At 42.9% G+C, this 15,144-nt stretch overlaps 1 protein-coding gene across 3 annotated transcripts in view; it reads left to right on the top strand.

Annotated features, from left to right (window-relative positions):
- Positions 1-566: 566 nt before the first annotated feature.
- Positions 567-15,144, top strand: part of KDM4C (lysine demethylase 4C) — a 287,512-nt gene continuing 272,934 nt past the window's right edge. Inside the window, exons 1-3 of one of the 3 annotated variants that reach the window (XM_042451546.1) lie at positions 567-878; positions 14,327-14,379; positions 14,650-14,811. In XM_042451546.1, the coding sequence (XP_042307480.1) occupies positions 14,668-14,811 (144 nt within the window). In that variant the 5' untranslated portion in view covers positions 567-878; positions 14,327-14,379; positions 14,650-14,667. The remainder of the gene's footprint in view (positions 879-14,326; positions 14,380-14,649; positions 14,812-15,144) is intronic. The other 2 variants (XM_042451543.1, XM_042451544.1) reach the window with 2 other exon arrangements.

The raw sequence follows: 15,144 nt of genomic DNA, 5'->3' as shown, positions 1-15,144 counted from the left end.
CTACATTTAGGGCTGAGTTTTGTCCTGCAGTTGTCCTACAGTTTGGTCTCGAATTTGTCCTACATTTTGTCCCTGGTAAAAGTGGACAATTATGCATTCCTTTTAATAGCAATGCAGTGAGGCTTGCCCTGTCCATTGCCTGCTGGAAGTACCTGACAAACCCTGTCATCCCTATGTAACATCCAACAGGATTGGTCCGCAGGTAAGAGGAGAAAGAAAGCAACGCTGTGATTGGGTGGGTGATCCCCCTTCCCTTATAGTCACACACATACGCTGTCTCTCTATTGGAGGGAAAGTCCAGCCCCCAGTACAGCTTCTCAACCTCTAGCGGTTTTGGACTTCAACACCCAGAAGCCTTTGTTAACCAAATCCAATGATAAGGGACTCTGGGAAATGAAGTCAAAAGTCAAAACCAAGGATGAGAGATTGAGAACCATTGCGAAGAAACCGCAGCCAAAAGTGGCACGCGGAGAAGGGGGAGCGTGACGTCACGACGACGACGACAAAAAAAAAAGAGAGTGAGAGAAGTCATCATAACTCCTCCCCTTTTTGGGGAAACGTTGAAGCGAGAGCTTCCTTTTCGGTCACGTGATCCCGACCGACGCCGGCGACGCGTCCCGAGTCACGTGACCGCTCACTCCAGGGAGGAGCGCGACTCGAGAGGCGAGGCGAGAGAGAGAGAGAGAAAGAGGTGTTGAGAGAGAGAGAGCGAGCCTCCGCCGAAGTGTCCAACGCGCCTGCGCACTCCGCCGTGGCTGTCATCCGCGCAGGAAACAACAACTTGGGCGAAGGAGGGGGCGAAGAAGACTCGGACCGTTCCATTCGGCCTGGAGTGAGGGGGGGTCTGTCACGTTCCAGGCCCCTCCACCATTGAGCAGGTAAAGAGGGGCCAGGGCGGGAGCAGCGGGGAACAGGTGGGACTCAGGAAGGAGAGGGAGGCATTGTTGTTCCTGGGGCCAGCAAGGGCCAAGCAGGCAGGACTACGGGGATAGTGTGTCTGTGTGTGTTTTTGTGTGGTGTTTTTGTGTGTTGTTATTGTTGTATCCAAAATGGAGGGCATTTTGAGACAGAAAAATTGGAGGACGTTGTTTTTTGGGAGGGCTTGAATGCCAAAGGGAGCAATGGCAAGGCTGTGTGTTTGTGTGTGTGTTTGTGTGGTTTGTTTATGTTTGTAACTCCTGGCCAGGGTGGCAAGTGCTCACCGCAAAGGAGGACAAGGCACCCCCCCAAAATGGAGGACAATGTCAGGGGAGCAATGGTGAGGCAGGGAGTGTGTGTGTTTGTGTGTGGTGTTGTGTGTGTGTGTAGTGTTACTTGAGGGGAGTCTAGGCCAGAGTGACCTGATGTCCTCCTCAGGACAAGGGAGGACATTACAGAAGAAATGGAGGACATGTCTGTGGGGGGAGCAATGTTGAGGCAGGGTTTGTGTGTGTGTTTGTGTGTGGTGTTGTGTTGTGTGTGTGGGGAGTCCAGGCCAGAGTGAACAGTCCTCACCACAAAAGAGGATAAGGCACCCCAAAATGGAGGACATTCTTTGGGGGGGAGGACTTGAGGAAGGGGAAGCAATGGCGAGGCTGTGTTTGCTTGTTTGTTTGTGTGGTGTGTTGTTGTCATCACAGTGTGCTGCTTCTTCCACCCTATTTATTGGGATTATAACCCCCAGCCAGGCTGACCAGATGTCCTCACCGCCACGAAGGAGGAGGACAAGGCGATGCGAAATGTGGGACATTCAAGAAGGAAAGAGAAAGAGAAAAAGGGAGGACACTCACAAAATAAAAACACCCAGAAACACTCCTATTAATACTCAGTTCCTGCTTCTTTGGCCTGATCAAAATGGAAGATGTTTTTGGGATTCATCCCAGACAGAAGGCAGAAATGTAGGGCATGTCCTGGAACAGGAGGACACCTGGCCACACTGGTCCAGGCATGCCTGGCCTTGAGGGCTTTTGGTGGCCCTGTGAGATGTGGGGCCTCTCGGAAGTCAGCGATCCTGGGTCAGGATTTAGGAATATAAGGGAGCCCTAGGGTCATGAAAACCCACTTTGGGGGGGGGACCTTGGTCAAGTCACACTCTCTCAGCCTCAGAGGATGGCGATGGCCAGCCCCCTCTGAAGAAACTTGCCAAGAAAACCCCACGATGGGGCCACCATAAGCAGGAGATAACTTGGGGGCAAACAGCGAGAATACTTACTTAGAAGGAGCAAGAGGTAGAAAAGGTTATATGGAAGGAGGAGTACCATCACAACCCCAGGCTAGGGACAGATCTGCACTGTAGAAATAATGCCCTTTGGCACCACTTTAACTGCTGTAGCTCCATTCTAGGGATTTACAGTTTCATAAGATCTGTAGCCTTCTCTGCCAAAGAGTTCTGGTGCCTCACCATGCTACAAATCCCAGGATCCTGTATGGAGTCATAGCACTTAAAGCGGTGTCAAACTGCATTATTTCTACAATGTAGATGCATGGCCACATAACGAGGAGGCACAGATCAGTAGAAAAAAGAATAATGCTAGGAAAGGTAAAGGGTAGAAGAAAGAGAGGAAGACCACAGACCAAGTGGATAGACTTGATCCAGGGGGTTATGGGCAAGGCAGTGGTGGTGGGTAGCGATTCTTGGAGATGTCTCATCCACAGGGTCATCGTGAGTTTCATATGGCTATCCTGCACAGCTCACAGCAGCAAGATGCACCCCTAGTTGTGTGTGTGTGTGTGTGCAAATATTCTCTTTGTGGCCTGGATGGGGAGGGAAGGATTGGGTTGTCTTTCTCAGCTCTGAGGAGAGTGAAGATAGGGATGTGGAAAGTGGAAACAGTTTGATGTGATGAGCAGAGAATGGCCTTTTGGTTAGATAAGAAGCAGTAGCCACCCCCCTCCCTCCAGATTGCTTGTTTGAGAGTCTTTGCTGTAAAAGAGGGGAAATCACCTCAGAATTTGACTTTTAAGACACAGCTGCTGCACTACAACTTTGCTTCCTGGTGTTTTGTTGTTGTTATGAGCCTTCAAGTTGACTCCTATGGTGACCCTGACATAGGTTTTTTTTTTCTTGGCAAGATTTATTCAGAGGAGGTTTGCCATAGCCGCTTCTTGAGGTTGAGAGAGTATGACTTTCCTAAGGCCACCCAGCAGGTTTCCATGGCTAAATGGGGGTTCAGACCCTCATCTCTTGAAGTCCTAGTTGAACAACATTCAGACCACTATGCCATACTGGTATTTACTTAGGTTTAATTTCTGGAACCATGTCAGTATTCAGTCACCATGTGGCTTCAAGGTCTGGCCACTGGTTCCCCCCTCCATACTTTCAGGGGTTTCTTCTATAACATTTGTATGTCTCTTGTTTGTTTTAAATTGCTGATCTCATAGTCTCACTGTTTCTTACCTAAATCTGTGAAATGTAAGTTGGTTTTCCCTCTCTCATTGTTTGAAGCTACAATGCACTGAAAGAGCACAGCATCATCCCTCTTGCCTGTAGCTATGCCAAAGACTGATAATTGGTAACAGATTTAAAATAATAATAATACATATTTAAAAAGTGTATTTCCTCATCAGGCAGACTCCTCCAGGACCTGATAGGGGTTAAGAAGAACTAGATAGAGAGGGGAGATACAGAGTTCATAACAAGGAACAGCAAGCTTTTGGGAAGATGGGTCTACATTTAATTCTTTTACAGGCCTGTTTAAGTGGACAAAGGAGTTAATTCTCCTCCGAGTGAAATGCAGGGCACCTGATTTGAATTTGCGCTCTTGCAAAATATGATGTTATAAGAACTTTTTTTTTTTTAAAAAAAGTTAAATCAGTGAAGAATAGAACAGTTGAGAAACTAACTATAAGTCTTGAAAAGTAGTCATTAGCTTTGTGGGATCACAGCAAAGTTGACCATTGGCTTCCTTGTCAGTGGAGAAGTGAATTTGCTCTGGGTTTTAGTATGAATTTTAAGTGAAGTGTCCAGAGTACAGTACTGGAACATGTTCTGTGGAATAGGGTTCAGCACCATGGATAACTCCTCAAAATGTCACACTGGCAGATTCTCTGCTCTACTGACATGAAATCAGCCTTTGGAGACACGGAGGTCGCCCCTCCGCGGGTAATTGAGGGTGCGGATCCGGGATCCGCAAATTAGGAGGGGTGACTGTACATTATTTCTGCAGTGCAGGTGCAGCCCTTAGGTCATACTGTTTTGAGGTTATATCCAGGTCTGTTACAACAAACAGGTCCACATTCTAGTTCCAACTAGAATAGGTCCACTGAATCAGCAAGAATTATATTGCTATTCACTTATCATTTAGGAATTGTTTCACTGTATTTGGGATTAGGAATTGTCTTCAGGTCATAAGGGCTAGTTTCTCTCTTTTCCTTTTGTGTCATGTCTTTTTAGATTGTAAGCCCGAGGGCAGGGAACCGTCTAATTAAAAAGATTGTATGTACAGCGCTGTGCAAATTTACAGTGCTTCATAAATAAAGGTTAATAATAATAATAATTTTTAAAAATGTGCAATCCGGTAATGAATCATATTTGTTTCCAAAGTTCCTAGAGTAAAAATAATTTTGTGGCATCTTTAAAACTAACAGTTCCATTTTAGCATGAGATTTTGTGGATCACAGACTGTTTCCCCAGATTCATGGAACATATAGTGCACATGTTTTTGGGAGTGGGATCAGAATGAAAACATTCACAGGAATGCTTGGCATATAACCATTTGATAATAAGTAAGGCAGATACTGTAATTAATGAAAAGCAATGCACAAAAAGTTTTCTAAGCAGTTAATTACCCCTGAAGTGTTAAAGCGTTGAATTTCACTTTTAGGAAAGTGATTGTATTGATGCCAGACTGTGCTGTTTCATTTCATAGTCTTTTAAAAAAAATGTCTGTATACAAGATTAATGTGAAAATTAGCAGATTGATATACACTCATCCCTCCACATTTGCTGGGGTTAGGGGCACAGGACCCCCGTGAATGTGGAAAAACCACAAATAACAAAAACACTATGCTTTTACCAGAGAGGAACCTCTCTATGAATCTCTAGGTCCTCCAGTGCAACTCTGGGGTCAACATCTGCCAGACATTGACCATAGAATTGCATTGGAGGAGCTACAAATGCCCAGTGGAGGGTTCTCTCTAGGAATCTCTAGGTCCTTCAGTGCAACTTTTGGTTAAAGTTGACCAAAGAGTTGCGCTGGAGGACCTAGAGATTCCTAGAGATAACATACTAATAAAATCTCTGAATAATCTAATGTGTAGAAATTGTGAATATATCTCAATTCGTTTTCCCACTTAAGTTTTCCCTTGATATTTCTTTGTTGTACGGTAGCCACTTTGATCAGTGACAAGAATGTCTTTGGAGCCTGAGATGTTCAAGTAGCAATAGCAATAGCAAGTACATTTCTCTACTGCTTATCAATGAACTAGTACTCTCTAAGCGGTTTACAATCTGTAAGCCAGTTGCCCCCAACAAGCTGGGTACTCATTTTACAGACCTACGAAAGAATGGAAGGCTGAGTGGACCTTGGAGCCCTTCTCTAGGGTTGAATTTACAACCTTCTGGCTGCAGTACCAGCATTTAACCACTGCGCCATCAGGGCTCCTTTACAGTACAGTGCACCCTTTTCTTACGCGGGGGATCCGTTCCGGACCCCCCGCGTTGTAAAAAACGCTTATGCTTGAGCCTCATTGAAAGTAATGGGGCTCGTGCATGGCGCGATGGCACAGATTCGCAGTTTGGGAGTACTCTTGGACTCAGCTTTGAACATGGAGCCCAGGTCTCTGCTGTGACCAGGAGTGCTTTTGCACATTTAAAACTTGTGCGCCAGCTATGCCTGTTCCTTGAGACGCCAGATCTGGCCATGGATGAAACATGTCCTTGTTACATCCCATTTGGACTATGGTAATGGGCTCTACTTGGGGCTGCCTTTGAAGAGTGCTCAGAAAATTCACTTGGTTCAAATAGTTGCTGGTAGGCTGCTAGCAGGGGCAAATTACAGAGACCACACAACTCCCTTGCTGAAACAGCTTCATTGGCTGCCAGTTTGTTTCTTGGCACAATTCAAGATGCTGGTTATTACATATAAAGCCCTACATGGCTCAAGTACACACTATTTGGCAGACCATATCTCCTTGTATGAACCTCCCCAGACTCTGAGATCCTCTGGAGAGGCCCTTCTTTCCGTGCCAACACCAATCACAAACACGGCTGATGGGGACGCAAGAGAGGGTCTACTTGGTGGCTGCCCCTAGACTCTGGAACTTCCTGTCCAGGGAGATCAGAATGGCTTCCTCTTTGATGGCCTTCCGCCGGCAGGCTTTTAGGGAATTGTTATAAGGACAGACTGGGATGTTGTACCATTCCAAAAAAAGTTTGATACAGTTTATATATATATGTGTGTGTGTGTGTGTGTGTTATAACTAGCTGTTTTAATATTGTAACAATTTAATTTTTTAATGTACTTTTTCTGTTTTTAATTGTACTTTTTTTTTAATGTTGTGAAGCTGCTCTGAGTCCCAGTTCTGGGAAAAGAGTGGGATACAAATAAATATAATAATAATAATAATAATAATACTCTTAAAACAAGGCTAGGTCACTTTAACTCCTGTGGCTCCCTCCTGTTGCATTCTAGGACTTGTAGTTTAGGAAGGAGCATTTGGACTATTCAGCCAGAGAGCTCTTAAGCCTCACTGAACTACAAACCTCAAAATGCAACAGGAGGCAGACAGAGAAGTTAAAGCAACCTAGCCCCATTTTAAGAGTGTCGTGCAAGAAGATCATTAGTCTCAGAGAGGTTGGAATTTATAGAAATTGTTGTGGAACTTGTCAAGATTTTGAACAATCAGTGAACAATTATTATTATTATTATTATTATTATTAATCAGTATCTCTCAGATAGAGAGCTTTGGGCTAGGAGATGAGAAAGTGTTGTTCCAAGTCAGCTATGGTCTATGTTTGTAAATAGTGGAATACTGAATAGCAGTGGCACTTATCTGAAAGTTCATCTTATTCTGAAAATATTCTACATGAACTCATCATGATTAGTATATAAAGGGATATTTTAATAGCTTTGAAACTAACTAAAAGAAAGAAGTTGGCAGCATGTGCTTTTGTAGACTTCAGTCTACTTCCCCAGCTGCATTTGATGGAGTGGAAAGCCAGGGACAGACCTATATAAGTAATTGATGTGTGAGAATGCAATTCAAATTCAAAATCTTGTGTGTGTGGAAATGAAGTGGCAAGTCAAATTTTAACAATGGTCATTGGTGGACAAAAGCAGTAAGGGAGTTAGTTGTAGTCTGCAGAAAAGGAAAGTAGATAAATGTGGGAAACAGAGAGAGATGTATTGCCAGGACATGACACACACACACACACACACACATCATCATCATCATACATTTTTAGCACTGTCTAACCCCCATCCTCATGAAGGGACCCTTGACTTGTTCATCACATCCCTTTCTTTTTCCCACACTCGTTCACACTCCTTACCTGCAGGCTACAGCTTCCTTCTGTTGTCAGAATGTGTATGCTCTCACTTTGAATATTTATGACCAGTGTTGATAATAGAATAGTAAGTTTCTGCATTCCATTTCAACGTGATCCTATCTTTGCAATCCCTTGAGCCCCAGTCTTGGGGAAAATGTGGGGAATAAATGAAGAAGAAGAAGAAGAAGAATATGAATACAAATACTTAAGGCTTGAATATTCTATGTATTACATTTGTTGTTGTTAACTGCCTTTGAGTTGACCACGATTAATGGCGAACCTGTGGAAGAGACATCTCCAAGACCCCCTATTCTCTCCAAGACCCCCCTATCCAATGTACAAAGACAAGGCATAGATAAATATGCTGTCTGCACAACTTTGCTGTTGTGCAATGGTGACTTATACATCCATATATCCCTACCAAAATCACAGCTTGTGTCTAGTAAGAAAAGGTCACAAGGTGTTTTTTTAGAAGATTAGTTTGTATTCTGTCTGGGATGTCTGAGAGGTCTCTTAAAAATATACAAGAAACACCTTATGCATTGTTACAAAAGAGAAAAATTGCTTTCCCAAACTCATTTCCACAAATTCTGCATTTGGTTTGTATGAACGTAATGGACTCCTGGTATCTGCTGGGGTTTGGTTCCAGGACCCCTCCCTGCTGTGGATACCAAAATCCATGACTCCTCCAGTCCCATTATGTACAATGGCCTGGTAAAATGGCAAAATCAAGCTTTGCTTTTTGGATATTAAAAAATATTTTCAAGCCATGGATGGTGGAATCCATGGATGCAGAATCTGTAGATATGGAGGACTGACTGTATACTGAATGTATAAATTGTATGGAGAATTTAGAATAATTATTGTAGTTTGAATATAACTACAATACATCTCACCCTAGTGAGGGAGACAGTGAATAGGTGGCCTCTGTCCCTGTTCAGTGATAACTGCTGATGGGCAACTTCAAGGCCCCTTTCCTCCTTGCTTATGGTTCTTTTTCTTTAAAGTGGACTTGTCCTACACAGCCCTTCAAATAGACAATGCTTTTCAAATAGATAACTACCACAATACCGGAACACCACACACACAAAAAACCTTGTTTGGGTAATTAAATAAATGCTTACAGGCTACCTCTGGAACATTAATTGCACTGTATAGGGAAGAGAGGTATCTTATTTCCTAAATTAGCAGAAAATGTATGCAACAGAAGACTATTTCTCCATGGCAAATTAAAACATTCATTGTACTATACTTTTAGTGACTGTACAAGTGTTTACAAATCTGTGGAACATCTGCTATCATCTCATTTCTTTGTGCTTTGAATGATTTTTAGGATATGACACTTAATAGCTTGACAGGTTTGACTATAGCAAATGTTTTGTGCTCAACAAAGATGATCTGCTTCACTCTTTTTGTTTAAAAGAAAGTCACAGGTGGCATAATATAATTTGGACACATGAGATTTGTTTAACTGGCTGAGTCTGGAGGCCTTTTTTGATATATGAGAGAGTAGTAATGTAACATTATATTTTTCTTTACCTTGATGAGTTTAGAATACAACTAAACACAGAATTTGGCATATTTGTTTTGTTTTGTAAACCTAGGCAACTACTACTACATTTTTGTAACCAAATGTAATATTGTTAATTCTTCTATTATTTTAATTTTTTTCTTCAAATTTGGAATCAGTGACTTTGCCATTGGTCCAGTTGGGTACAGAATGGGAACTAATTATGAATCCATTATAAATTATTTGATATTTCAAAGCATAAAGCTTCTGTTAATTATATGGGACCCTGCTATATCTTGCCTAGAAAGCACACCATGGTAGACATGGTCTGATCAGTGTCATTCCATATATGTTTGGTAAAATAACAACAGTAGCTGCAATAAAGCATTGCAAAATAAGCAAACATATTATTTACCAACTGCAAAAAAACTGATGGGAATATAAGCCTGAAATAGTCATTGCATGAAGTAAACATCTTAAGGGACTTTAAACTTCTAACATAATTGTGGTTGAAAAAAGGAAGCTATGTATTATAGACCTGCCAATCCTGAGGGAATAGATGAGTCGAAGACAAAGAAAGGAAAAAAAATTATCCAATACTGAGACTTACAAATCAAGATTCAACAACTCAGGGAAAAGAAATAACTGTGATGCCAGTGGTGTTAGATGCTCTGGGAGCGATGCCAAACACACCGACAAAATGTCCGAATGAAATGGCCATAAATAGCATCACATTACCATTATTACAAAACATGACATAACTTGGTTGTGCTACAGTATTCACTAGTTCTTAGATTTTTGGATAGATAGAATCCAAATCATTGATGGTCCAAAGCTACAGTAAGTAGAACAGACTTCTGGGTAAAATGGTGAGAAGTGAACAGTGGGATCTCTGAGCAGGATCCCGGTCTGACCAACTGCGGCTCAGCAGAATTGAGAGTAACTCTGCAAAAAGCCCTGCCGTTAAACGGGGCTCAGACAGGTCCACGAGGGTCAGTAAGCAGACCCCCAGCTGACTGGCAGCTAAGAGGGAGAGGGGAGAAAGCTGCAGAAGTGAAAAGGGTTTGCGACCGCAGACATATTGCCCCCTCCCCCCGCAGTTGGAGCTCCAAGGACTGAGCGGATTCTCATCCTTATCAACTTTTTAAAAGTTAAGGGAACCTGATTGAAAGAAGTAAGTTTGGCAACTTTTAAATTCTTCAACTAGAATCTGTATCACTAATTTAACAACTTTAAGCCCGATAGTCGAGCTATTAAGGCTCTCCCCGGCGCAGGGACGCGACCGGAGGAACATGCTTAGAACTGCATGTTTGGGAGAACAGTTTGGGAGAAGCCATTCTGAAGGAACATCATAGTACTGTACCAAGGAAGTGTGGTGCATGGCTCACCAGAAAGCTACCCTGTGCTTGCTGCTATGCCTTTAGTTGCTGTGATGGATCCAGTTTATAAAAATCTGATGTTAAGGATTCTTCAGAAATATTTACACACTGTCTTGTGCTGGAACAGAACAGAGGCCAATCACCATGCAGTGGGTGAAAGAATGGCCACAACTTTAATGCTTACAAAGGAGTCATAAATCAATGTTATCATAAATAATTTGTAAGGCTACATAAAACAATCACAAATGGGTAATAAATAAATCGATACATGTGGCTACTTGGCCAGTGCCCAGTTGCCCCCTCTGGAGCCCCTATGCTCCCCCATGTCCTGGCCTGCCATCCTGGGCCTCCTTACCCATCATCACAGGGCCAGGTACGTGGCTGCTTGGCCAGGACCCAGTCCTCCTCGGCACTCACATGCCCCCTATGCCCTCCTAGCATCCCTGCCTACCTACCTGGTCGATCTTACCTGCTTCTCCTGATCCCCCCTCCACCTAGCTTCAGGTAATAATAATAAATAATAAAAGTTTTATTTATATACCGCACCTTCCCCAGATCAGGGCGGTTTACATACATTAATCGTATATATACAATAGATTAAAAACAAACCACGCCATACAATATACAATGAACATAAACAACTAAAACAGCTAAAACCCCATTAGCCCATCCTCATGGCCACGGAAGAGGAGGGAGGCCCTTAGGAATTTTTATGGGGGAAATGCTTGCTGAAATAAGAAGGTCTTCAAGTCCTTCTTAATTTGGGCCAGGGAGGTAGTAGAGCGGAGCTCGACGGGCAGCATGTTCCAAAGGGCCGGGGCAGCGATGGAAAAAGTCCGCCTAGTGACGGAAGAAAGTCTGGCCCCCGGCACCTTTAGTAGTTGCTGCCCAGATGTTCTGAGGGTGCGGGACGGGATATATGGGGAGAGGCGGTCCTTCAGGTATCCTGGGCCCAAGCCATTTAGAGCTTTATAGGTGATGACCAACACCTTATATTGGGCCCGGAAGCAAATAGGCAGCCAGTGAAGATCTTTCAACACTGGTGTTATATGGCTGGCCCTAGAAACTCCAGTGACCAGCCTGGCTGCCATATTTTGCACCATCTGTAGCTTCTGGGTTTGGTATAAGGGTTGCCCCATGTAGAGTACATTGCAGAAATCCAATCTCGAGGTTACCAGAGCATGTACAACCGTTTCAAGGTCCCTCTGGGCCAGGTATGGGCGCAGCTGGCGGATCAGCCGAAGCTGATGACAGGTGCTCTTGACCGTCGCGTTCACCTGAGCTGTCATGCCCATCCATTGGCAGGTCATGCAGCTAGGCTGAAAAGGAAGACTCCAGGCCATGGCACAACCATCTTGCATAGATGGCCTGGCTCTTAATGACTGGAGCCATGTGCGCAGGCCTGTTTTCATCTGAAATCTTGCAAGACTTTGAATCTTCTGAGATTTTGTTGAGATCTGGAGCAAGATTTTATCCATTGTCCTAAATCCCATGATGGCCGGCCAGCCTCGCAAGATGAACAAAAGCCCTTTAAGTGCTGCTCAGAGGGCTCGCAGCACTACCTCAGCACTGGCTCCATTCAACGGCTGGTGCAAATAGGACCCCTCTAAGAGGCGTTGGGGTGGGACATCTCAAGAGTCAGGCCTTTGATGTTCAGTTACAACAGTATGGTGCCTCAGTTTGGCATAACCAATTAGTGACGACTAACCTGGGAAGCACATCTTAAAGTGAGGCGCAACCATATTATTTGAAATTAAGTTCACTGAATCCATGAAATTTTTGCCCTGTCAGAAGATATTTCAGTGGGGATGTATGATAATTAAAGATTTTATTCTTTATTTATATATTTATGTACACAAACTTTTAGTTCATTTAATTGACAAACATGAATACATTGAAGCCCTGGTGGCACAGTGGTCAAATGCCTGTACTGCAGCCACTTACTCACAAACCATAAGGTTGCGCGAGTTCAGTACTAGCCAAGGGCTCAGGCTTGACTAAGTCCTGCATACTTCTGAGGTCACTAAAATGAGTACCCAGCTTGTTGGGGGCAATTAGCTTACAGTTGTAAACTGCTTAGAGACTGCTTAGGTGGTATGAAGCAGTATATAAATGAAGCTGCTATTGCTACAACGAGATTTTTTTTTTTTAGTTCAACAAAAATGCAAACATATATAACATACTAAAACAATATTTGGCTTGACAGGATAAGCCACCATGAGGGAGATGAACTACTTCTGCTCCAGAGAACAGGATGAGCTTCAGAGAATAGGACCTGGAGCAATGGATGCAAACTGCAGGAAAAGCGATTCCAGCTCAACATTAGGAAAAACTTCCTGACAGTATGAGCTATTCGACTGTGGAACACATTCCCTCAAGAGTGTATCAGTCTCCTTCGGAGGTTTTTAAACAGATCCCAAAACAAAGTCAGCACCCACCCTAATGATAGTAACACAAGAACAGAGCACCGATAAATAATACCAATACAATTATAGTACATGGATACAACGTGTTGAAACTCAACATTTAGTATATTTATTCTGTATCTTACAAACTCAAAATGTATATTACACCAAAGCAACATTTTTGTTGTTGTAGTATATCATTGCATTCACTGTTACAATTTCTCAGCAAGTCCTTCATGAACATCCTTAATGTGAGATGTATAAGGAAGATCAAGAATGTAGAAAAGAAGAAATGACGAATTTCGTGGTCTTATCACCCCCCTGGAAACATTTAAAAAGAGGCTTAAAACCTTCCTCTTCTGTCAAGCCTTCTCCCCTGGAAAATGAAGTCGTGTACTCTGATCTCATTGACTCTCTACCTCACCCTACTGATTGATTGAATGATTGTTTTTAGATTGTATATTGTATTTAGTGCTCTTGGTTTTATCTATTTTATGATGTTTTTGTAATTGGTTTTAAACTCTATGTAAACCGCTTTGATCTTTTTGGAAAAGTGGTATTTAAATAACATTTATTATTATTTCTGTTCTGAGGTGGGATACAGACCACCCCTTTCTCCAATGGATTGGGGCCTGAGCTGCCACAGTGGCAGCCCCAGAGGCCCCGATCTGCTGCTTTTGCTGGCCTCGGGGAAGCGGCAAAAAGCCTCGCGGAAGCAGCCTGGATAGGGGTGTCCTTGGGGCTTCATGCCCCAAGGACATGCTGACAGCGACGGGGAGGCAGAGAAAGGGGCCACTCGGCCCCTTTCTCTTTTGTGTCGCTGGCGCAGTCATGTAAAGGCTGTGCCAGTGACACAAACTGTGAAAGGAGCTCCAAAACTGAGCTCCTTCCGGTGACGCTGAAAGGGCACCACAAGCGCCCTCCAGTGGCACGCACGCATCATGCCCGCGCTTCTCCGTTTGGAGGCGGTGTGGCCGTGATGTCGTAATGGCGGCGCCCATGTAGACAGGGAGCCGCCATTAAAATGCTGCAGGTATGTGCTAGGGTTGCGGGGCGTCTGGAAAGGATGCCCCGAGGCAACCCTAGCACATATCCAGGCCGGCACTTTGCGCTGGTCTGGATACCGCCTAAGTCATCTAGAGCAACTTTGGCAGATGGAGCTTGCCACTTTTGCTCTTCCTTATAGCCAGGAAATACAGAAGTACCATCTATTATAAGTAGGTGTATTTTCTAGCCTAAAATCAGTATTGTAATGCTTAAACCTGTGCCTAGTCTCAGCTATATAATGGTTTTCATATTATAGTGTCTTTTGAACTAGTTTTACGTTTCTTTAATTTTTAATAGCTTTAATTTTTAACAGAGCTATGTGTTTCATCCTGCTAGTAATCCTTGGCTCATTGAGAACTTCCAAAATAAAATAGTTTGTAAATATAGGTTTGCAGATTTGCATTTTTATAAATGGGTTAAATTTCTATTATTGCATTTTAGGGTAAAAAATACACTACAGCAGTAATATAAATGCTCTTTCTCTCTCTCCCCTTCTCCCTCCTGCCCGGTTACATAGGTTGAAAGAAATCTGATTTTGGGTTGATGTAGAAGCAGGTATCAAGCCAGCAGGTAATAACAATGTTTTTATTTTTCCTCATTCGTTCCATAACTTGTATTCTTATGCAAGCTATTTATGAATACTGTACTAAATATTAACTTTTCATCACAAAACAGTAAGGATATAGAGAACAGAGTCACTTGTTTGATTGATGTGCCTTGCTAAATCCTGCATAAATTATAGGTGGCTTCTGTTTTTATAAAGCATTAATTGATCTTATATCAGTAATTTTTCACTCAAACATACCTGATTGTGACTAATGTATATTTGCTTATTTGCAGGTAAAACACTGAATAGCTATGGCTGCTCAGCCGTCAGACCCTCCACCAAATCCAAGTTGTAAAATCATGACTTTTCGGCCTACAATGGATGAATTCAGGGAATTTAACAAGTACTTGGCTTACATGGAATCAAAAGGTGCTCATCGTGCAGGATTGGCAAAGGTAAATGTTTTATTATTCTTTAAGTGACAGGATGAATATACTCCTTATAAAAACATTCTGGCAAGTAGTACAGATATGAAGATATATGAACACAATGTTGTTTGTTGTCTAATTATCACTTTATGCCAAACTGACCAGTAAAAAAACAGGAAAAAAATCTGTGTGGACTTGCATGCTTTTACTTATTAATGCTTGAAAATGTTAGTTAACACTGTGTCATGAGGACAACTCCCTAACTGTCATCTTTCGGCCTCTGAGGGAGAGAGAAGGCTGGCCCAGTACCATCAGGGGCTGGCCTGAAGAAGGAGGCTCCTCCCTCCCTATCATCTTTCG

This window comes from Sceloporus undulatus, chromosome 2 (assembly GCF_019175285.1).
Source record: "Sceloporus undulatus isolate JIND9_A2432 ecotype Alabama chromosome 2, SceUnd_v1.1, whole genome shotgun sequence".
Taxonomy (NCBI): Eukaryota; Metazoa; Chordata; class Lepidosauria; order Squamata; family Phrynosomatidae; genus Sceloporus; species Sceloporus undulatus.
The sequence above is the reverse complement of the archived record's forward strand: the minus strand, read 5'-3'. Positions and strand labels throughout refer to the sequence as shown.